Source organism: Blastomyces dermatitidis (genome assembly GCF_000003525.1).
Source record: "Blastomyces dermatitidis ER-3 genomic scaffold supercont1.1, whole genome shotgun sequence".
In the NCBI taxonomy this organism is placed as follows: Eukaryota; Fungi; Ascomycota; class Eurotiomycetes; order Onygenales; family Ajellomycetaceae; genus Blastomyces; species Blastomyces dermatitidis.
Genome location: NW_025544774.1, coordinates 9,954,554 through 9,978,292, shown reverse-complemented (window position 1 = coordinate 9,978,292; position 23,739 = coordinate 9,954,554). Strand labels below are relative to the sequence as shown.

General features: G+C 47.4%; 6 protein-coding genes across 7 annotated transcripts; 2 read left to right on the top strand and 4 right to left on the bottom strand.

Moving 5' to 3' along the window:
- Positions 1-137: 137 nt before the first annotated feature.
- Positions 138-5,113, bottom strand: BDCG_01361 (ubiquitin thiolesterase; the record flags this gene model as incomplete). Its single annotated transcript, XM_045416861.1, has 4 exons — positions 138-714; positions 889-1,966; positions 2,051-4,192; positions 4,303-5,113. 4 exons carry the CDS (start codon positions 5,111-5,113, stop codon positions 138-140), a joined length of 4,608 nt encoding a protein of 1,535 aa, XP_045272496.1.
- A 2,102-nt stretch (positions 5,114-7,215) lies between these two features.
- Positions 7,216-9,352, bottom strand: BDCG_01359 (deoxyhypusine synthase). Its single transcript, XM_045416860.1, has 3 exons — positions 8,870-9,352; positions 7,930-8,715; positions 7,216-7,754 (listed from the first exon to the last, which is right to left on the bottom strand). Exons 1-3 carry the CDS (start codon positions 9,083-9,085, stop codon positions 7,692-7,694), a joined length of 1,065 nt encoding a protein of 354 aa, XP_045272495.1. The 5' UTR covers positions 9,086-9,352; the 3' UTR covers positions 7,216-7,691.
- Positions 9,353-9,450: 98 nt separating this feature from the next.
- On the bottom strand, positions 9,451-10,011 carry BDCG_01358 (uncharacterized protein; the record flags this gene model as incomplete). The annotated part of the gene is made up of 2 exons (XM_045416859.1): positions 9,451-9,749; positions 9,897-10,011. 2 exons carry the CDS (start codon positions 10,009-10,011, stop codon positions 9,487-9,489), a joined length of 378 nt encoding a protein of 125 aa, XP_045272494.1. The 3' UTR covers positions 9,451-9,486.
- Positions 10,012-10,645: 634 nt separating this feature from the next.
- BDCG_16335 (uncharacterized protein) lies at positions 10,646-15,291 on the top strand (the record flags this gene model as incomplete). Its single annotated transcript, XM_045425585.1, has 2 exons — positions 10,646-14,479; positions 14,548-15,291. The coding sequence occupies 2 exons, from the start codon at positions 10,646-10,648 to the stop codon at positions 15,289-15,291; spliced, it is 4,578 nt and encodes a 1,525-aa protein (XP_045279551.1).
- Positions 15,292-15,360: 69 nt separating this feature from the next.
- Positions 15,361-16,923, top strand: BDCG_16334 (uncharacterized protein; the record flags this gene model as incomplete). Its single annotated transcript, XM_045425584.1, has 1 exon — positions 15,361-16,923. The coding sequence occupies one exon, from the start codon at positions 15,361-15,363 to the stop codon at positions 16,921-16,923; it is 1,563 nt and encodes a 520-aa protein (XP_045279550.1).
- An 82-nt stretch (positions 16,924-17,005) lies between these two features.
- Positions 17,006-21,466, bottom strand: BDCG_01356. 2 transcript variants are annotated; one of them, XM_045416858.1, is made up of 3 exons: positions 20,448-21,466; positions 19,512-20,377; positions 17,006-19,451 (listed from the first exon to the last, which is right to left on the bottom strand). In XM_045416858.1, the coding sequence occupies exons 1-3, from the start codon at positions 21,031-21,033 to the stop codon at positions 18,276-18,278; spliced, it is 2,628 nt and encodes an 875-aa protein (XP_045272493.1). In that variant the 5' UTR covers positions 21,034-21,466; the 3' UTR covers positions 17,006-18,275. The 2 variants fall into 2 exon arrangements, with proteins under 2 accessions (XP_045272493.1, XP_045279549.1); XM_045416857.1 differs by having other exon boundaries at positions 17,311-19,451; positions 19,512-20,380; positions 20,448-21,446.
- Between the last annotated feature and the right edge of the window lie 2,273 nt (positions 21,467-23,739).

Sequence of the window (23,739 nt, the reverse complement as noted above, 5' to 3'; positions counted from 1 at the left end):
CGGAAAGACGAGAGGAAACCAAAAGAGTCAAGCAAAAACAAGAGCGAGATCATCATTCCCAGAAGCATCATTCATCTGAACATTCTCAAAATCGGCATGAGATGGTAGAAAAGACTGGCCAGCACCCCAGGCCGTATTTAAGTGCGGTAAATCTTCACGATATTGGCGACCTTCTTCCGGCATATGGGGCATTTGTCAACCCGTTTGGCACAACTGACACATGCGCAGACATGGCCACAGCTGTAAAATAGTGCATCTTGATCCTCGCTGTAGCAAATTTGGCAGAGGCCCATTTCTTCAGCGGCAACTTCCCAGTAACTGATGCCCTTCCCATGGCGCTTGCCAGCGCGGAAGCCACCAACGTACTTGTTCCCAGTCCTGCGTTCTATGAACGTTCCCTGCCCATTTTGCTGATCTTCGAACCAATCCCCGTCGTACGTATCGCCGGATTGGGACTCCAGGACACCTTTTCCATGGCGTTGTCCCAGGACGAAATCGCCAGTATAGGTCGCACCCAAGTTTGATATGTGAGTACCTTTGCCATGATAGTATCCCTTACTGAATTCCCCGGAATAATACTCACCATTAAAAACAGCATCAATGGTTTTCGTGCCAGTGAAAGACTGCGTTGGATGCCGCCGAGATAAAGCCCGAAGATACTGAGCTAGCAAACTGGGACTGGTGAAGGAACCACTTTCTGAAATTTTCGTGCATCTGTCACAGTTTGCAACATTAGCAATGCCAAAGAAAAAGAAAAGAAAAGAAAAAAGAAAAAAAAAAGAAAAAAGGAAAAAGAAAAAAAAAAAAGAAAAAAAGAAAAAAAGAAAAAAAAAAGACAAGAAAAGAAAGAAATACATGTTAAAAGATGAACAGTCGGACATTACATACTGTGACTTTGGTAACACCTCCTCAACAATGAAACATTCACCATCTTGATCGGTAGCTAAAACTGTGTTAAATCTCTCCTTGCTGGAGATGGACGAGATCGATATGCAATCAGCACGATGCCAAAGGTTGAAGGATTTATCATCCGGCCATCCAAGAGCGGCACGAACTGAAGCTTTAATGGAATTACTTCTTTTACCAAAGAAAACGCCGGCAAAGCGGAATTCTTGTTTCTCCAAGTCAAATATCTGGACAAAATAATATACTTGGGCAGTCAGCCGGACAGGAGGATGAATTAGATTCTCCAGTGGCAGTGGAGCAATTTCATTGATGTCGTTCTCTGGGTTCCCTGTCATCGGAACTGCGGCTGAGCTCTCGTTGGTTGAAACGTCCGATGGATTTCCAGGGGCAGCATCTTGCATGACCGAGTCTTCTCGAGAAGGAGCGGGCGTAGAAACATGTTCGGTATTAGTACTTGCAAGTTCGGCTGAGCCAGTTTCGTCGCCGGCCTGAAATTCGCCCGACCGTTCTGGTGTGGTCGCCTGCGCCACCGGATCTGCAGTTGGGTCAGTTACGGTGGATGCTTCGTTGGCAGCTCCCATCGCAATTTCCTGGAAGATATTTACGTCCTCTGAATTTGCCTCTGCATCAATCGGCTCTGTTTGCAGGTGCTGCGAGGTATTAGCGTCGGGCTCTGCGTCAGTCATTTGAACATCTTCGCCTCTGGGGTTGTTGAGATCCTGATGGGTGCCATCGGATGAGTTGTTGTTATCAGAGGGCAGCAAGGTTTCGGGCCCCGGTGTCTCCGTCTCATCGGCTACTCGTACGCCTTCGGATGACTGGCTAGAAGGTATCATAGTAGCATCACTACCTTCCTCCATTTGCAGCAGATCGGTAGAGGTGTTTGAATCAGCAATGTCGACATCCTGGGCTTCCTGGGGATCCTGACCTTCCAGTGGAGATTCATCTACAGGGTTACTCGACTCATCCACGGGTTCTGCAATTTCCTCAGCGACCTGTTCATTTTCAAATGCGCCGGCAGGGGCTAGTGGATTGGGTACAGCAAATAATTTTGCACCATCTGAGAATAATCGGTTAGAATTGGTTATGGAGAAACGCCTCAACGCACTCAGGTCGTTATACGTGACAACTATACGCAGCTTACCTTTAGTCAGGACGTGCATCCACAGGCGCAAAACGTCCATCTCAGAACACACCAAGGATTGAGAGAGATCTTGAATAGCTGTGAGCTGCGAGGTGGGGGCGAAACACGATTTTGGACGGCCAATCCGCCACAGGCGGATATCTTGCGGTTTCACCTCTGTATCCTCATTCGACTGCCACAGCGCTAGCTTGTCTCTTAACTCTGCAATTGTTGTCCTTGCTGGCAGGGTAAAATGTAGAAATCGACCAACGGATCTAGAAGTATCCATCAAGTCATAAATGTCAAATAAGTTATTGCCCACCAGAGAGAGGTCACCGAGGGAATATACCTCAACGGCAACCGAGGGCGACGAAGTGAATGGCAAATGTCCAGATTCAAAAAAATACTGTCTTGTCTCAGGAATATCCCACGGTTCGATTTTTCCAGTCAGGAACTGGGGCAGGACGTCATTTCGAACATACATGACAACAACGGCAACATCATGTCTGGACCTGTGATCGTCGATTTCGTCGTGGGGTGAGATGCCTTCATGAGCGTCAATCGCCGCCTTGGTGGTCAGACACTCGATCTTGCTGTCGCCTTCATTTTCAAACGCAAGCCAGCGCGATCCCGGTCCACCAGGACGGAGGATACTGTAGTAGTGCGCAGAAGTCCGCTCGCCCTTATAGACCACAAACCCGTAAAGGCTGTATTTTCCAGATTGAGGCTCAACAACAAGATCCGACAGATCGAGTTCTTCATCTAACCGAACTCGTCGCGAAAGAAACTTCCATTGGCGGCTGGCCTTGTCGAATTTCTGGCGAGAGAGCTCAACATGGAGAACAGTAGGCAGTGACCACTTTCCGGGTTTGTCGCTGAGATACTGTTTCACGGCAGATTCCACGTTGTTTGAAGTTTCCGCCGAAATTTTAATTCTCGAGTTGAAGTCTCCGCGGAAACAGTTGACGGTGTCAGGCTGCTCGTCAGTTGCCTCACCGTCAAATATTTTTGCCATCTTCTGAAAGGCATCAGTCCCTTCCAGTTCTAATTCAAGTGAGCGTCGAAACCTCTCCCAAAACTCCATCACGTCCCCTGAGAATTCCTCCAAATTTCGAAGCGTTTTAGTGACCGAGTCGGTATCAACTGAAAGTTGCGGTAGATGTGGTGTCCGCAAAACCCATAATAGCTTCTGCAAGGCCTCGCACAATGGTCTAGGTCTAACACCTGGTGTGGTGATATGTTCCAGGACGTCCACGCTCTGAATAATTTCCCGGAAAGGTGCGAGGAGAAGCCACGATACCAAACCAGCAGCCTCAAAGCTATATTCCACGTTAGAGGCACCCATGGGCCGATAACCAGTCAGGCTCAAACTATCCCAGATAGGCTCACATTCGCTTGAATGCCACCACAGTGACTGGGTTGGATCGTCGATAATTCGAATGTAGGCATCGAAGGCGAGAGTGTCGTTTTGAAGCAGAGCTTGCCTCTGGCCCCGTTGTCGTACATGGATCTTGTTCCAAGGGCCATGGAAAGTTGTCCAGCCCCAATCCACGTTATTTATGTTAAACTGGTGACACGAGGACTGCATGTAAGCGGTTCGAGGTTCATTGGGATTGTATACGATGACGCCTATTTGAGCCGATACCCTCCAATCCTGGGATGCTTCAGATGGTGGAAGTTCTCTCGACTGCTCACTCGTTGGCTCCTCTATAGGTATATGTTGGGTATTACCTGCAGCGGGAGGTTCTTGTTTCTCGTCGTCCTGAGAAGCGGAGGCTGGAGCTGTTGGAGCCTCCCTACAGGAGTCAGCCGTAGCTGGGAGAGTTATATCAACCTCCGGCACCAAATCACTCAGTACGGCATTTGGGGGACCTTTGAAAACTTTGAATTCGGTCTCGGGGATATCTTTGTCCTGTTCAGGGGGGGTGGGGGAAGACTCAACGTATATGCTCAGAGACTCTACGTTATTACCTCTAGGGAAAAATTTTATTCTCCAGTAAAGGCCACCAATGAAGGCGGCTGGTGATCTCATTATAGTAGCACGGTTTGGTTTTTCCTTCGTGCCTCGTACGCCTTTGAATTTCCAGGTGAGGCGGGCTTTCTCTGCGGGTGTATACTCGGGGTCATCAAGTTCACTATAGAAGGTCTTTTCCCAATAATCATCTGGATAGCAGATTACATTGAACAAGTTAGCAAGCTACAGTGTGTCTCGTAGACTGGTTCTTTTGGTCCCAAGGTATCTTGGAAGGGTAGCGAAGGTGTTAGATACTTACAATCCAAGGCACTGTGATCGTCGCCAGACTCAATTTCCTTGATTTCCCCTTCATCGGGGAACGAAGTGTCCTGCTCTATATCAGCCCAGTAAGCATGTTCTTCCTCACTGCTGGGTGAGTCTGGGGGAATGCTCTGGAGGTCATCCTGTGAGTTATTCTGTTCGGGCGGGCTATCAGCAGAATCTTGAGGCGAGGGCTGGTCTGATGAGGGCTGTTCCGATGAAGGTTCTACGTGGGGGTCATTCTCGTTGTCTAACGCACCCGTCACATTCGATGCGGGCACGATTTCTTCAGTAGCCGTGGTTGTAGGAGGCTCAGCATCGGTTGAAGATGAGTTAACAATTGGCAGAGCAGCATCATTGACAACTTCGGGGGTTGGGGCTGGCTCAGTTTCCATGACTTCAGGGACCGAGGTAATTGCTTCAGGCTCAGCAGTTGACTCCGAGAGAACAGTGCTCGAGAAGCTCTCATCTGGTTGTAGTTGTGCTTGTGGCTGTGGTTGTGGTTGTGGAATGTCTAAGGTAGTATCCATAGAGTCCCCTTGCGAAGGTTGCTGCGGAGTTGACTGAAGATCTGAATCGGGAGAAGGACTGGAGGCAGCGGTTGGGGGATAAAAATTGTGTGCGGAATGGTCGACATTTTGGGATTGTGCCGGTCGATCTGGGGCGGATGTGCTCTGAGGGGCTGTAGTGGTTGCGAATTGGAAAGGAGAAGACGGAGGCATGACGGCTTGCGAGGAAAAAGGAGAACGAGACTGTTGGGAGGGTTCGAGCGAGGGCGAAGTGTGGGGAAGCGCTGGGGCAACATCCATAGCTTGACGGGTTCGATCACTTGGCAGGCTGCGGTTTCTGCTGCCAGAGAAGGGATATTTGGAAGTAAAGAAGAAGAGATCAATAATAAAAACTGTGATGGGTGCAAAAGAGATCAAGATGTGCGGCTCAGCAAGTTAGCTTTGGCGATGGGTTTACGGGGTATTTCAATATGCATCAGACAACAGGAAGCCAACTGAGAGCGGATATAATGACTAACAACAACCAACACGGGAGGCTAAAAATGAGGTGAGCACCTAGTTGGAGCTCTCTGACTCAAAAACGATGAACAAGCGAATCAAAATAATATAAGTTCACGGGCAAGAGAAATCGCCAACGGTTCTGAGGGAGGGAAGATAAGAGGCCAAGCCCAAGCTAGGGCGGCGGCAGCAGCAGCAGCAGCAGCAGTGAGAGACAGATTCAAGCCAACAGGAAACGAACAGGCTGGGGGGACAAGGAGGAGTAAGAGGAGCAGTGTGGATGGTGGTGAATGGGGCGAGGGGGATAGAAGAAGAGATGAAAAGATGAAGAGATGTCGGGGTGAGAAGAGGTTGAAGTTGAAGCCGCAAGCTGAAGCAGAGACGAGAAGACCAGAAGACGAGACCACACCGAGATTTGGCCAACCCGCGCGTGATTGGCCGGAGGACAGCAACTCTGCAAGCCTCACTTTTCGAAGAACGAGCAAGAAAAGCTATGAGTTTAAGTACATGTACTTCTTCTTCTTCTTCTTCTTCTTCGTCTCTGGAAGTCTGGTGTTCAATATCTCTCTTTTGGAACTCCTGCCACTAAAGACCATATAAAAACGACGAGTGACGCTGTGCTGGTGTGTAACTATATATTTATTCAACCTCAAAGGGCACGGCTGCCTTGAGCAAAGTTGAGCCTCGTTGGACGTTCAAAAGCTTCTGTCTGAGCTGAGTTCGTTCAGCCAGTCACCAATCATCCACCAATCATCTAAGTGAGCTTGGTATGTATAAGTATTAACTATTATTCGCACAGGCAGAAGCCACAGCAAGTCAACCAAGCTCATCACTTGTCATCAGGGATCACCCACAATCCTCCAACGAGCTAAAGTAACTACACCCCGGCCCATGCCATGGATATTAACACTAACTAACCCCACCGACTGGCAGTGGCAAACCAACCAACGGGCTCGAGCCAGAGATAGAGTTGAGGTTTTGCTTGCTTTGACACAAGTTGACAGCAAACTCCTTGGAAACAAACTGCTGTTGCAGCCTTATATTATCCATCACGCCCATGTAAGTAGACTCTGCTCCATGTCTGCTTTCAATAATAACATATAGTACGAAGTTCTGTACTTATTATTTCATATTATGACATATATAACTGATTACTACCGAATATGCTACTTTTTCTCCAGATTCCTCGGTCTCCACCCATGGGAGGGTCCAGCTTGGGGCCGGGGAGTGGGGAGGACAGATAGACAGCGTACATATGTATCTCCCTAGGGGCCTAGCTAAGTAGTTGGCTAGGAGACTTAGCCTGGAGGAGAGTGGAGCACAAGCAAGCAACAGGGACTGTTTTGGGACCATTCGCTGGCTGTTGCCTGTGCTGAGAGGTTTGTCTCCTCTGCGATGGAGTTACTCCGTACTGTGCTTCCCGCCAGAGCATCTGGCTTATATATTATTCTTGTTTTATTGTAGCTCGTGCGCTGAAGATGTTTCGCTTGTTCGCTCACGAGGAAAAAATAAATAATAATAAAACCAGAGTTGGCGCAAACCCTGACTGCCAGCCAGTACGGATGAGTCTGTCACTGCTTTGCTTGCGCGGGTGGAGCCTGCGTGAGTCACACCGCCCAAAACCCCAGGCTTCATTCAACAAACATCAACATCAAAAAACAACAAAAGGACAACACCGCCTTCAAGGCTGAAAGCTCTCTCGCTTTGCGATCCCCTAGCCTGCCGCTTCCCCCAACAAGACCCATGCAATGCGAAGATTTCCTTCCTCTTGGATGCATTAACCAAGAATTAATTAATAATATATGTAAGTGTCTCTAAAAGCCCTAGCGCGCAGCCCTTTGAAATCCTTGGCATTATTCATTCCTTGCATGAGACTTCCAAGGAAGGCTTATCTTCTCCCGTGTCCGCATTTCGTGAAACACGTAGGACGCAACATATGTGGCTTCTCATTGGCCCTTTATTTTTTTATTTTATGTTATTTTATTTATTTTATTTATTTTTATTGTTATTTTTTATTTTAGTTTTTGCCATGGTTTCTTCTCCGATCGTTTGGCTTCCTTGCTTCTGATTGTGATAGATCCTTGGTTGTCTAATTCAAATGGAAAAGAATTTGAAGGAGGGTCTAGCTAGGCATCAGAGTAACAATCGATATCAAATACATAACTACATACACAACTTAACGATCTGAACACATCTTCTGCCAGCGTTGAAAACGTCATTGAACATAGAGGTCATTTCCTGCTCGGTGGGTGCTATGTACCAACAGCGGTTCTACATATATATATATTTATTTAAGCCATGAAGGTACTTGAAGGGGCGATGTGTCGGGTGAAACAAATTACTTTTGCAACCAAACACCCTTCTAATTCCCAGGTTGCTCCTAAGCTCTTGCAAATGTCGCCGCAACAATAAGGGGGAATGCCACTGTCGCTTCGGCGTAGACCTATTACCATCGAAAATTGAATGGTCAGCTCAGAAAACTACAGCAAGTAAGTTTTAGAATTGTTTCGGTGATCTTTCGTTGAGGCCGGGGTTCGGCCCTACGGCAAGGGAAAAAAAGGGGAAGAACAAAGGAACAAAGTAGGAATAAAAAGGAATAAAAATGAATGAATAACTACCTTCACACTCTTTGCATCCGGTTTGATCTTCCCCCACGACACAGCTTCGTCCGGTCGTGCGCCAGCGTCGCTCCCATCAAACTCCTGCGCCGTGTTGATATACACCGCGCTCTCCGCCCCGTTGCGCATCAAGCAGGCATTGGCAATATGGTGCTTTACCAGGCCGCCACCTAGAATAATCATCCCAGCCCGTTTGGCCCGTACAGCGATCGTGTTGATCTTCCGCACGTCTTCCACGATGTCGACACGGAGCTGCAGCGGCGAGGACTTGAACGTGTGAAAATACATCATGTCCCCCAGGCTGCCATCGGTCAGTGCAGGGCAGAAGACGGGAATGTCATTCTTGTACGCCCAGTAGTAGACCGAATCTTCATTATTGATTTCCTTCCCGAGCCGGTGGATGATCTTGCTCGGGGTCCAGTGGAGCGGGGCATCTGGTGTCGACGCCCGTGACGCCTCCTGTTCTTCCAACATTTTATCGAGAATCGGCACGACCCAGTCTTCGAAAACACAGTAGTTGCTGTTCGGCACGATCAGGTTACCGATGCGGTTCAGGCCTTTGGCCCGTAGCGACGGACCGGGAGTCGCGAAGGAGCCGAGATAAGTGGGAGCGAGACATTTAATAAAATCTTCCTCTATTCCGCCCGCGGTAGTGACAATGGCCGAGACATGTTTGTGCTGGACGAGGTAACGCAGTGTTTCCCGTAGACCAGATGATATAAGATTGGATGTGTACCCTAGGAATACAGTGGTCCTTTCGCCCGTTTCCGGATCGCGCCAGGCTCTCTAAAATAGGGATAACCAACACCCTGTTAGACAAATAGGCATGTCCCGCAGTGGCTGGCTCGGCGTTGCGCTGGAAGATTGACGTTTGAAGTTTGTTGGGAGAGGCCTCGGAGGGGTAGTGAGGAGGGGCGGAATGCAGTGTGCACGTACATACCATCTCATTAATGATCTGCGCAGCGTCGCCCACCGCACTGGCCTGGAAGCCCATGGAAGCCATGCCATCCACCAACTCCGCAACAGTAATATCCCTTCCGGCATGCTTGTTGAAATCAATGCCCCCAACCGGTTTTGAACCCTCAGGAACGGGCTGGGAGGCGACGAACACCGCATCTGTGACCGAGGGGGGAAGTCCTGCAGCTTGCGAAGTCATGGTATCTGCGTTGAACTACACAGAGTACAATGTTCTGTATGGGCGCTGAGAAAAGTTGCCAATGGATCGGTTGTTGCAATTGGCTGGGAAAAATTGCTATACCAGCAGCTTTTTTTTTGGCTTGCGGACCCTTCTGCATTGAAAAGTGGCAGATTATCGACAATCTCGGAACAAAACATGCCACCAATTTTCCGGACGCTAGCTTCCATACAGCCCCTGGCAATTAGCGAACACAAAGGAAAAGAAAGGGAGGAAAATGTATAGAAATAATTCAAAGATTGAGGAACCGAAATACGAGACCGCACTTTTTTGAATCGGAGCTCAAGTTGTTCCGAACCCAAAAGCGGTCTAGTTGCAGCTCCAATGGCCCATTGGCCAGGCCCAGCGATCCCTGCCCGTCTTTAATTCTCCAGCCAATAGACGCCTGACAACAGGCGCACTAACCCGACCCACTCGAGCCTGGGCCGGTGGGTTGTGCACAATCGATACTTGACACCTTGTTTGCGCGGTATCGTTTTGGTTTGTCCGACGAGTGTTGGAATACATGTAAGGTCAATCGTTTTAACGTAATCCATAGCCGCCAGGTTATTATGCGTGGTCCACTGCCTAATTTCCTTCAAACTTGGGCCAGTGCCTGTTGAATACTCCCCATCAACGCCTGTGACTGGTTGATTCTTCTTGATATCCTAGCATGCTGCATCCCTCCATAGATCCATTCGAAGCGCTTGAGAGGAAATGTTCAGGCCTCATGTGACCCCAGGTTGCGCAGCCTGCGGTATGACATGGGGATGAATAATGATAGAGAACGAACTCCCTGCTTTACTAAGAGAGCCACTCCGACCCATCCCCTGCTGTCTCTTGCCTGCCGGTCTTCCCGATTGCCGTTTCAAGGCCTCAATTTTTCCCCCATCATCAACCTCTTCCATTTTCCCCCTTCCCCCTTCTTCCTCCCATAACTCCTCTCGTAGTGGGATTATGCTTACTTCGTTACCATCGAGCTTTTGAATCATGGAACCAGAACTCTGCTCCTCAAACTAGTCTATTGGTTTCTCTTGCTTGGCTGTCGATCAAGTGTTTGTCCGTCTGTTTTTCCTCACATTCGCAAAACCAACACTCTCTCGGAATACAGCGTGAAGTGCCATCGCCCTCACTAGCCTCGTACCTTTGGATCTCTCTTTTTCTCTCATCTGTTGTCATTATATCTCACCATCAGCGCTGGTTGTTCCATTTTCCAATATCTCATTGTTTACTGTGTACTCCGTACAGCGTACGGGTTGAACAAAGGTTCAATGCTACCTCCAGTAGTTACACCACTAGTCTTAAAGGGGAAAGGTTTGCTATCACCGTAGATTTCCAAGGTTTCGGACTTGGCTATTTTAAAGATCACGTGGGCTTCTTACTCGGGATTTCCCAAAGCGTCGACGAGCGACTACGTTTTAACGACGCTTGATCTGACACTTTGCAATCATACAACTCTCCATTCAACGCGACAGCTACGCTCTAACACCCTTTACTTCGTGTTTCTTTTGAGCGGTCTTTGTTGAATGGGCAACTTCTTTCATGGCGTCTCGCTTTCCGCCCCGAGAGCGATCACCACATCGGTATAACGACCGCCGTCCCTCCGCTCCTCACGGCTCCTCGCATATCCCTTCTGGCCCTCGTGTTTCTGACGATGTCAATTCAACACCTCTGGGAAGGGAACCCCCTCGTGGTCCAAAAGCTCTAATAGATCCGCCAAGGGGTGCGCCCTTTGGCCCTTCCGGTCCTAGAGGAAGGGGCTTCCTAGCACGAGGCGAATTTCGAGATCGTGAGAGGGATCATGATCCCCGGGATCTGCGAGATGGTCTCCCTCCATTCAGACGGGATAACGACAGAGACTGGTCCCGGAGAGACCGCGGTTTTGATTTTAGAGATGCCCGCGTTCCTTTTGGCCGTGGAAGATCGAGGTCACCTCCACTACGGGACTTTCGCGATTCTAGAGAACCTGGCCCTCGGGATTCCGATGCGCCAAGAATGCGTCGCAACTCCAGAGATGGGCCTGTCGGTTCCATGAGTGGAGTCCAGGATGCATCTCCTCTTCGTGGCCCGTCTCTGCGAGGTCGAGGTCGTGGCGACCGTGAGCGGGGTAGGGGTCGGGGCTTTCTAGATGATCGCGACTCGTTCCGACGACGGAGCCGTTCGAGGGATGCATGGAGGGATCGTGAACGTGATCGCGACCGTGAACGTGATCGCGACCGTGACCGCGATAGAGATAGGGACTTGGAACGCTCTGATCGGTTCGATAGGCGTGAAGATGATCGGCGATCGGAACGAGAGGATAGAGAAAGAGACCGGCCTTCTGAACGCTCAGACTTGTGGAAAAAAGATATGTTATTAGCTAGGACCGAATCCAAAAGTACATCTGCAACATTAGCGACCATCCCACCTGCATCGCCCACGCCATCGTCGTCATCTATACTCAGTGCCAAAAGGACTGTCATCCCCGAAATCCATGATTCAAATAGGAAATCCGCAGTCCCCGCACAAAGTACGGGCGATTCTCGGCATGAGCCAGATCGACAGGAACATCCTACAATTCGCTTAGACGCACCAAAGGACCGGCCAATCTCACAAAGCTCTTCTCCCCCATCTCCACCAGAAGTCCCTGCCTTCGGATCTATCATTAGTCCCAAACCAGCGTCCGATGATTCTCCCTTTACCTCGTCCACCAAATCCAGGCCATTTGATGAACTCTCCACTGCAGCATCGACTACCGCAAAGCCAGAAAAGGAACACATGGATGTTTCCGCTTCGTTACCAACTGGGATATTACCGCCTACTGGACCAAGAGCTGAGAGGTCGGAGTTTGAACATTCACACGACACCCGCGTCTCCCGTCCGCATGGTCTGGATACTCGAGGGAAAGCTGAGGTGCCACTGCGCCCTGCACGGCACTTTCCGTCCTCATCTAGATCTCCGACTATTACTACGCGCGATGGTCCTGGTTTCGCGAGTGCATCTAGCGCAAGAGATTCACTTCAATCATCGCTTCAGGCAGATGCGAGGACTCAGGAATTGCCTCTCGGGGTACGGGTTAGCCCCCGACCTAGCTCCTCATCAGGATCCCCGCCTACTTCACAATCAATGGGAAGAAGTATTTCACTATCCCGTAGGTCTGGTTCACCCCCTGTTCCGTCAGCCGCCCCATTTAAGTCACCAGGACCGAAGACGTCTCCCGGAATCTCTTTCGCAAGCGTACCCACGGGACCACGGGCTCTCCAGCGACCCAATGCGCCAAGGAACGCCCCTAAAGTCAGTAACCAATGGGTTCGCCCAGGGTATTCAAATCGTGGACCTTCGATCATGAATTCAGTATCACCTATCAAACGTGACGTATTTGACGACAAGGACAGAGGGTGGTCTTTTGGCGCGTCTGACCCTTATAAACCTCACGAACTTGAGCGTTATCCCCATCGGGAAGATTCCAAGTCGTCACCAGTTGCTGAGCGAACCGACCGTCCTCCGAGCCACGCTGAAAACAATGTCGTCCGAGCAGCTGCGACCGTGTCTTCGGAAGATCACGCACCACGTGCCTCAATTTCGTCGATAGCGGACCAAGTTGCTACTCCTCTCATGTTTGGACAATCCAGTGGTGAAGAAACAGACGAGGAAGACGACTTGGATGAAGAAGACTTCAATGAGGGAGAGAAGCGATTTGCAAAGGAAATGCAAGCGTTGACATCCGAAATGCCACCTCCAACCCTTCATGATCCCGTTATAGTTGACTTACTGTTACAAATTCAAATGCTGGGTATCATAGCCGAGGGGGTTGCCCCAACCTATATGGACCTGCCAGATGCAGCGATTGAGGTCGAAAGGCCGGACCAACCTCCAGCTGTCATTCCAGTGTCAGCAAAGGAGGCCCAAGGAATTGAAATCCCGCAGCCCTCGTCACCAGTGGCCCAGGCTCACACTGCCCCGTCTCTCGAAGTTCCATCAGTCGATAACCTTCCCTTCCTCCAATCTGGGCCACCCACTCCGTTTTCTGACCTAGAGGCTTATCAGGAAACGATCCAGACGCATGACCGGTTGAGAGAGGCTCTTCGCGGGGAGCTAGCCAAGCAGCGTAAAGAAATAGCTCTCCATCATCAGGAGCTACGACGGGAGTATGCTAAGTATTATAAGCCTTGGAGGATTGCCGTGGAGGAACTAGATCGCACGAGTAGACAAGAAAAGACAACCACCCCAGGTCCACCCACCCCGCCGTCGGCTACGGGAACGGCTACTACTCCAAGCACCACCGCCGAAGGACGAAGAGGTTACAAACTTAACAGCGAGCTTGACTTCCAAAATGCGCTGATCGCATCTACCATTACTGCGCGGGAAGAGCAAGCACGTCGACGCGAAAAAGAAGGGCCCGCAAGGCCGGATACGTCTAAAGAAGCGCTTATCCCAGATATGTTCGACGAACACGAGAAACAAGCCTTTATCTTCAAGGATACGAACCACACCGTAGACCCTTCTGCTGCATATGAAGTTTTCGCGTTCCACCCGACGCCGGACAATTTCACCCCCGAGGAACAAAAGATTTTTACGGAAGCATTTTTAGAGCATCCCAAAAAGTGGGGCAAAATTGCGGAATATCTTCCAGGCCGGGACTTCCAGGCATGCATCAATCATTACTACTTCACAAAGCAGGAATTCAAGTATAAGGCCAAATTGAACAGAAAATATGTTCGAAGACGTGGAAAAAGGGCTCCTGCTACCAGGAATCCAAAATCAAACGCCCTCATGTCAGATCTTGGTGTTCGGCCCGAATACGAAGGTGAGGAAGTGGAAACTCCCGCTGTCACTGATACTGGCCGACCTCGACGGGCGGCGGCCCCAACGTTCGGCGAAGCTGGTCCAGAGACAGAGAATAACACACCTACGCCAAGCTCTGGGAAAAGAGGGAATCACGGAAAGGATCCCGCTGAGCCGGGAGTGGAGAAACCTCCCAGCAGACGTGGCGGAAGGGGAGGAGGCGGACGCGGTGGCAGGCGAGCAAAGGCACAGCAATCTTCACTTGCGACTCCGATTGCTTCAGCTCCTCCAAAAGTTGAACCAGAAGGGCCAGCAGATGCAGTACCAGAATTGCCGATTGCGAAGGAGAAGAAAGAACAGAAGGATATCGCTGCCGATGAGGTAGTTCCCCGAGCAAAATCTACAAAGGCTCGCAGCAAGGAAACCGTTTATGTTTTCGACGCTGCTGAACCCGAAGCTCCAGCAAAACCCGCCGAACCCAGATCTGGTGCTCTCCAGCCCACTAGTTACTGGTCTGTACCGGAGCAACGAGAATTTCCAGATCTAATCAGGCACTTCGGGAAAGATTTTGAGGCTATCTCCCAATATATGAGGACCAAAACTCCTACAATGGTATGAGTATCCCTTAAATATGATAGCCGGCGCAACTTCCTAGCTAACTCGTTACACACCTCAATTAGGTCAAAAACTACTTCCAGAGACGTGTTGATTCTGGCCAAACATTGTTGGAGGAGTACGCTGAGATGGCTGAGGCGAAGAAGTTGAGTGGAGAACCGCCAGGTCCGCTACCAATTCCAAATATCCCTCCTAAACGGCGATACGAAGCTACACCATCTTCTGTCGCTCCACGCCCCCTCGCACCAAACACTGAAGCTACGGAGCCAGCAGATGCATCGCTGGCCCCCAAACCAAAGGTCCCGGCAGTCCCTCTAGCTGCGGCACACCAACCAGCCACTCAATCTCGGCCGCAAGCCGATAGGGATCAGTCTCAGCCTAGGTTTTATCCTCTTGCGCAAGCGACAGCTGCCTCTGGGGTTCCCGTACCACCCGTGAACGACGAATTGCAACCGCGTTCCATTCGTCCCCAGCCGCACCAACCCCAGCGCAATCAGCAAGGCCCTCGAGTCGGATATTTCAGTGACGAACGACGAGATGGGCGCCACCTAATGCCTATCCCCCCGGTGCTCACCGTGCAGTCTCAGGAGTCCCAAAGCCAGAAGCAGCAGCCGAATACGGCCCCCATGCAAAGTCATGGTGGAGGTTCCGCCTTACATGCCCAAAATTTGTCTCGTAGCGATTTGCTGCCCCAGCCTCAAGAGGCTCAAGAGGTGCTACGGTATCAGTCACTAGCGCAGCCGGCGTTATACTTTCAAAACCCAGTACCTTCAGCAGTCCCAGACAAAACAGCCCGATCACCCCGGTAGCACGGACACATTCGAGACGTTCGAGCAAAGCTATTCCCTACACCGACAGCCACATCTCCTGTGCAGCGCATGCCCAAACAGGACTTCGATTCAGCTTCTCTTCCACGTGACGATACGACCGTGCAACCGAAATCAGCTCTTCCCCATCCTAGCCAACTTATAGGTATAAAGCAACAGTCACCTGCGGTATCACCAGCCAAAGAACCCGCTCGTCCAAGCTCGACCCCGGCACAAGTTTTTCCAGAGCCTCCACGTCAAGTTCCTGCTAAAAGGTCAAATATCATGAACATTTTAAATGATGATGCTGAAGAACCACCGTCTCGAAAGAAGTTTGCGAGTGACCAATCCTCAGCGGCAAATACTCCACAGTTATACTCCATATCACATTCAATGTCTCAGCAATCGCAACTTCCCCCTCGCGAAGAGTCGGTACACTCTAGCAGGCAGCTACAGCATCAAAGGTCGCACTATCTGCCCCAGCAGTCACAAGTACCGCAACAAAATCAACTATCAAATACTCCCTCCCGCTCATACCCCGAATATTCTAGCTATTCTGTTGGCTCTGTGACTGGATCTGGGACGGCGACCCAGGATTGGATGGCCAGGCTAGACCCGAGGGGTCAGCAACAGTCTCAAGCAACCGACCATGGTCTTTCCCGTTTACCAGCTCAGCAAGCCCCATCCCTAGGATACATGAGCACCGCACAACAGGCCACAAACTCGGGGTCGAATCTTCACCAGCAGGCACAGCAGCAGCACCGTTCGTCATACAACCCGCAACCCTCACAGCCGGTACAGCAATCTCAGCCCGCCGGGTTCCAGGGCCAATCTCAACATCAGTCAAATATTAACCTTGGGAAACGTGATTCTCCCTTGACATTACAAGCCCAGCCTTTTCATCCATCTTCCCCACAGCATCGTCACACCTCAGTACCTTATTCTCGACGGACATCACAGCAGCAACAGCAGCCATCTTCCCCACTCCACATTTCAGCATCAGCCCTACCCCAAACGCAGCAGCACTCTTCATATACTCAGAGCCACTTGAGTCAGCCACCGCAACGTCAGCATCATTCTTCAGCTAGGCATCAGCTTGGACACAACCCCCAGCATAATGGACAGAGTGGCAGCGGGTCTCAACACATGCAGCACATTGTTCCGCCTACGTCCCCTCACCATCACCCCACATCATCACTACGCCAATCTCAACAGCAGCAGCACCAGCACCAGCCCCGACACCACCAACAGCAACAGCAACATCACCCTCAACATATCTCCCCTCTTGGTCTAGGAAATCAACATAGTACTAGTTCATTCGGTCACAATCCGTCACACCTACAACCGGCTCATCGGACATCCAGCAATATCTCGATTTCTTCACCGAACCCGCATCAGAACGCAAATCTTGGGAGACCTTACACTCCACCATCCGCTTTGCACCAACCTTCCCCAGGCGGACCTTCTTATTCTTCTGGTATTGTTGCTCCCCACCCCAATCAGGGACCGCAACAACAAGGGTTACACCCAATGCACCAGCACCAGCACCCGAATCAGCATCAACACCAACAACTTCATTCTAGACTCCCTGGACCGACCCATCACCGCGCTTACTCGCAAGATTCGAGACAATGAAATAGAAATTCGGATGCGTCCTTTCTCTTAATGGTCATGCAATCACTATCTTTATGGATTTCATCTGTAATCCCTGGCGGGTCCCGTTCCTGTGCATACATGTTTTGTTGCCTAAGCATTTCATTCGCTAATTTCATTCTCATTTCTTATTTCTTTTTCTTTTTCATGTCCGCCCCCCTGTTTGTAAAATCAGTCTGGGGGAGGCGGGACGTGAAACGTGTTACCTTCAATTTACATTTTTCATTTTCTCCCCTGCATTATTACACCCATTATATCATGTTTTCGGTCGTTTCTGTGTGTTTTCTACCTTCTAGCATAAGTATTGAATTTATTTGTATGAGCCTCGAACAACAGAAGGTTAATTGCATGGACTTTTCCTTATTGGCGCAACGATTCCATTAAACTATATTCAGGATCAAGCCAGCCCTCCAGTTGTAGGCAGCATGAGTAAATAAGGCAGGCAGGCGTACGCCCACGCTTTGTTTTTGAACGAGAGCGGATGAACCAGAGCGGAATTGTTCATTGTCATCATCAAAGAGCCCTGGTACTCAATCCTTCATGTCCATTATTAGAATTAAAATATTACATGGCGGCTCGATATATTCCATTATATAACCCCCAGCTGACCGATGATAGTGTGTCAATTTTAGTACTAAGCCTCAGTTGTGATTCAGTGTAAGGAGTGAACACTACTTCCCAGCGGAACAGCACAGCCAACTGCAGAATATTCATCCCCTTACGAGCAGTACCCGTTCATTCCTTAACAGTACATGTACCTACAGCATGCGCAATATCGACCCCGGTCATTCACATTTCATTATGCGGGGACAGCCACCGGCGATTTCTGCATACCGTTCCAGAATCTTGAACATGTAGAATATTCCTTGTCAGGTGAATTACTCAATGCTTCAGGTTGAAAAATGGGTTTCGAAGAAGATTTACATTTCATCCTCAGCAACAAAGTCATAATAGCCACCCGCTTAAATACAAGCAGCAATTAGTGAGCTGTGCAGATAAATCTGGGGATCAATGACCAAAACGTCATTCGAGAGAAAGAGATAGCAAGGATATAACGCCGCAAAATGACCAGGGAGGTATAAGAAGCAAAACATGGGGAATAAAAACAGAGAAACATTTGATGATATCGTAAAACATAAAACATAAAACACACAACTGAACAGTAACGGACAGGTACAATTGACATAACCCAGTAAGCTGCGAGTCCCTGGAATCAAAACGCAAAAAGGAATGGTGAAATCGAAAAATGAAACAGAAGACGAGATTTGTTTGAATCGCTTGAAAGTGCGTTTGGAGGAAGGTGAAATTTCAAGTGCCCGAGAAAACTTTATTTGTCACATAACCGTACAATCTTTGTTTCTATCCCTATCACGAGGACGGGGCGGAAGAGAGGGGTTGGACAATGCATGGACACGTCTGTGGCCATCGTGGACACGATTGGGTCCAGTATTATTGAGTCCATAACTTGAGGATCTCGGTCCAGCTATGCTAGTGTTGCTGTTCTGAGAGCCATCATACTGGGAGTGGTCTGAGGGAGGAGTGTACACTGGACTGTTGGCTGCCTGCTCGTACGTTGGAGGTGGAGCGTCAGCGCTAGGGTCAGCCACTGAAGTCCTGGGTGGCGGTACGAGTGATCGAACTTCTTGCGTTTGCTGGGGTGCGCGACGGCCGGTGGACGACGCTGACTGTCGATGGTTAAAGTTCGGCCTGTTGCTAGAGTGATGTATAACCCCCTGAGATTGCGACGTTCGCAACTGTGGTGTCTGGATTTGCGCTTGATTGCGTGGATTTGTACGCCGTTGTTCTTCCTCGTCTTGAAACTGAAGAGCCAAAGCAAAGGCATAGTCTGCGTCTGTTTGTTCTGTGTTGTTTAATTGCCTTCCGGTAGTCCCATCTGGATTGTTTCTATGTGTTAACCCGCTTGAGATCGCAAGATCGTTTTGGCTAGGATGTTGAGGTCCAGCTATAGATGGAGAAAAATTTCCAACAGGCCGAAAATCTCCTGAAAAAAAAGTAGCATTACTTCCGTTGACATCGACTAGACTTTCCCACACAATTTCTGCATGGTTGGCATATCCGGCATCGGTTACAAGAGTGAACAGTTGGTTCGAAAGCGGATGTTTGAAAAGCGTAGAGAAATGATCATTTCGGAAGAGAATTGAAATGGATCCGGGTTTTAGGCATCTCTGAAGGTGCTCGAGACCAAAGGCGCTTAGCTGAGTAGCGTTTTCAACGTCAACGAAGTGTTGGATTGTGTCGATATCTTCTATTAACTTCTCCTCGTCAGTCGTCAGAAGCTGTCCACGGAAAACGCGGCTTTCCAGCTCCTCTTTTCGAAAGTGGAGCAACTGTATATCTTCATGGTTTTGAGCTACACGGTTTAGCGCAGCATAGGCCGCAGAGGACGTCTCTGCAAGCCAGCCGTGAACGAGGGGTAACTTGAAACTACTATAGAGGATTGTATCGTTTGTCTCAAGGAAGGTTCCAGGCGAATCGGACATATAAATTTGCTATTATGTGTTAGGCGTTCAAGCCAGAAACATCAGGAGTTACGTGGATAAAAAGCTTACCATTACCAACTGTGGATTTACATTCATCCCTGTATGTAGCATAACAAGAAAGGAACTCAGAGCTTCGATATCCGGAAGCTTGTCAGCTCCATCTAAGTACGAAGTAAGTTCATCGAACAGCGCTTGCATTAACAATCCTAACGAAATTTTCTCTCGTGATTGAAGGGCTTTTGTAATGGGCGACGGGGAATCTGCTCTGCTCCGCAGCATAAGCCCATTGACGAGGGCTAGTAGCGGGCACGGCCCGTTTTCATTCTGCACCAGCACGGGCGATGTACGCAAACTAGTTGTGCCATCTGTCCAGTTAACCTGGCGAATGTCATAAGTTTCAGATAGCTTTTTCTGCAATATGGCGGGCGGCTGTCCAGATTCACTTAGATGCGACAGAGATGGTTTCACTTGCTCAAGCGACGTTCCAGCAGTAACAGACATCGAAGTGGATGAATCCAATTCATCAGATATGGATGGGGTCTCATTTGGCAGGTCCTTAGGATGGTCATCAATTACGCTGCTCATAGATGGTGCATCCGTCGTGGTATTTCCGTTGGGTTCGTTTTCTTCCTCGAAACTTATAAGGTTCCGGGAAGAATTTGATTGACTAGAACTAGGTGGTTGTAAATTTTGGTCCATATGATCCACTTTGTCTAAATGATGATATGGGTCTGAAGACTGGATTAATATAGATGGAGGCCCGTAAACTAACGGCGCCTTCCCTTCTTCTAGGAACGGGCTGGAACTTCCTGCTCCGCGCGGACCAGGTTCAGTGTCAAGGTCATAATGGCCGTGTTCATAGGGTATGTGAAAAGATGACTTAGAAAGCTCTCCATCCGGTCCGTTTGAATTATACGGATGTGTAACCAATTCGCCTACTAACACAACGAGCGATTAGAATCGTAATGTGGGGGGGTAACGTGGCATCTGACTGGAACAACCTACCGTCTTGATGGCCATCCAAGCTACTGGATTGCGGAAATTCAAATGGGTCTAGGCCAGGTATAGATTGTTTTAGCAGGCCACCACTGTTGTGTCTAGCCTTCAGGAAAGGATTGTTTGAACGAAGCTGTCCAGGGCTAGTAGTATGCCGTCCGTCTTCGGTGGAAGAGCTCGTAGAAGGCTTGTCCTGTGAATCAAAAATGGCAGCACCATCTTGTTCCTTCTCAGGCTCCCCTCGAGAGAAATCCTGTATTCCTGCGCATCCTTCACGCTGCCAGCTTTCTTGCAATCGTTGATCATCTAATTCACTAGGTTGTGACGAAAGCGGTAATTCTCTAGTAGCCGGGCGATATGCTAATTCCTGAGTCCAAGGGTTGGGCACTTCATCACACACAACACCTGAGGGGGGTGCATGATTTAAGCCTGGTGCAGCAGAGTCGGAGAATTCCGGCTGGGAGGCTGTAGCTTGTGACGACGGAGATACTTGGGCAGAAGGGATAGGGTCCCAGGCTCGATACGACAGGTCATTCTGACTGCGCTCGTCGTCCTGGCCATCTGGATCGTTCGGCAAATCCTTTCTCAAAGCCATGGTGAATCACTTAGTGGAAACGTTGCAGAAATTATTGAAGTAAGTGAACATTCTAGTCTCGTAATGCAACAGGTAGGTTGGTCTCAACTGAAGAAAAAAGAACGAATGTATGTAGACACGATATTGCCTCTCTTCCATTGGTCAATGGCAGATCCCGAACATGGATTTATTTACGGAGTATTCCTGTCTTAAGACAGCTTCCAGTCGGTCGCCTAGCGGATGATGCAACGTAAACGGCTAGAAAACGGACGTTGCACTAGAAATTAGGCACTCGAAACGGCTCGAGTGCTTTTACCTGCGCAGTTTAAAAGGCGACCGGGTATGCAGTGCGGTGAGATTGGTTGGATGAAGCCCGTCAGTTTGTTGATACGATACAGGAAAGTATGTCTTTTGATGTCTTGATTAAACGGCGGTTGGTTGCGATGATGTCGCGGCTTCAAGAATGCGCTTGCCTGGGGTTTGCTGTGTTTGCGTTGTTTGTCTTCTTTGGGGGCCTCACCGATGACGTAATGTAGCTGCGGGATTATATATATCCGATAACTTATTGAATACAGTTATTATTATTATTACAAGCCTCAATCACTCACTTGCACTTACTTATTCAGCTTGAAAAACATGCTGTTTAATCCCTCAGATTGAATGTAATGAGATATTCATGAATATGAACAGTTACATGTGATTTGTATAGATGAATTCCATGTAATTCACAACTATTAATAGAGAATAACTACATAGAAAAAAGATGAATAACACTGTAACAGTATTATAGAGTTAATAGAGAAGCTTCACATAAAATGTAATTAAATGTCAGATAGCTTATATAAAGATCTTAGAACTATAATATATATAGTCAGTAATTAAAATATGTCATAATTTACTTCAATTAATCATCAAATTATCTGAAATATAATTAAAGTAGTTAAAATGACTGAATATAAGTAGAGAACTGTCGGATTGAATGTCACGAATGAATATGTTGAAGACATATAAATCTTATGTGTATGAAGATCTGCTTGTTATATTATCTGTACACTATCTAATATATCTATTTTATACAAAAGATAGAGCTATTTATAGTAAAATATATGTGTGAGTTAAGAGAGCTAGTATAAGTGAGTATTAGATAAGTGTTATAGTAAGCTGATAATAATGAGAAATATTATAGTAATACAATGTTAGTAGCATTCAGTAGTATATAATCTCTTTTTTCTAACACACTCTCTTCAGTGAATGTAACATGTAAATGAAAGTGTAAATGAAGCTGTAATTAAAAAGAGTGTAGATGAATCTGTAGAGATTATATCAAGATAGATTATTTATATCATCATTCTGCTTACATCTTGATAATATCTAATATATCAACTAGGCCTAGTATCTTGATGAATTCCGTATGTTTCTGATATGACAGAGTCTTAGTAAGGTCATTCACTAGCATCTGAGTCATAGACACTCAATCAACTGTAATATCATCAGATTGAACACATTCTCAGAGCCAGCTTTCATATATATCAACATAATAAAGCTTCATAATTATAGAGAGATCTTTCTTCATCAGAATATCAACAGTTTGATAGTTATCACATTGAATACAGATCTTATAACCAGATTCAAATTCAATATGTTAAAAGAATCTATCTCATCAGATAGACTTCTTATTAGCTTATAAGATTATAACAAGCTCAGCTTCTGTAATAGATATAGTTATAATTATCTATCTATTTAATTTTCAATCAACAGTTTCTCTGAATAGTTTGAAGATATATTCTTATGTAGAGTGATAATCTGAATTATCTACAAAAGAGACATCACTGACAGCTTTAATAATATCAGGTTTGAGATTAAGTTGTAGAGGTCTGTCAATGTTATCATCATATTGAATAGCAAGATTCTTTGTATTATATAGATAAGATATCATTCTATTCATCTCTGATAAGTGATGTTCTGATGAATTCATCATGAATATAACTAGTTTACTCACTGCATATGTAATATCAGAGTGAGTTATCATCACTGAGTAGATACAGAAGCTGATACATTGTTAATAATGATAAATTTTTATAGATATGACTGACTCATTAAAAGACTCTAACAGAGTATCAGTTAGTGAGATATATGCCTTGCAGGCATGTGTAAGATGATATGTATTAACTATCTTATCAATATAGACATTCTGACATAGTCAGAGCTTCAAGTTGAGATGATCATGTATTATTCACATGTTGAGAAATCATTTTAAATCTCTCATCTGTCAGATCTTGTAGATGTTTTTAAGATCTTTGATTAGTTGATCTCTTTCTTTCAAATCTTCTTTTCATAATAGAATGATGATATTATTCACATAGAAGAAGATGATTAATCAATCATTAGAGAAGAGACATCAATTCTCTGATATAGAGATAAAGTCTAGTGTTCTCAATATTGAAGATAGTTCATTTAATCAGAGAAGAAATAATCTGTATAATTCATATAGTACTTATAGAAGTTTTAGTATATATTTTATATACTTCAAATTTTACATTCTCTTCAACTTCTATTATTTATTAAATAGTTTCACATATACTAGCTCATCAATATCACTATTAATAAAGACATTGATTTCATCTAGCTATTTCATATCTAGATCAAATGCTGCTGTTAAAGCTAACAAGATTCAGAGATCTCTGACAGCTAGAGTATGAGCTTTTATAGTGAGATCTGTGATTGATT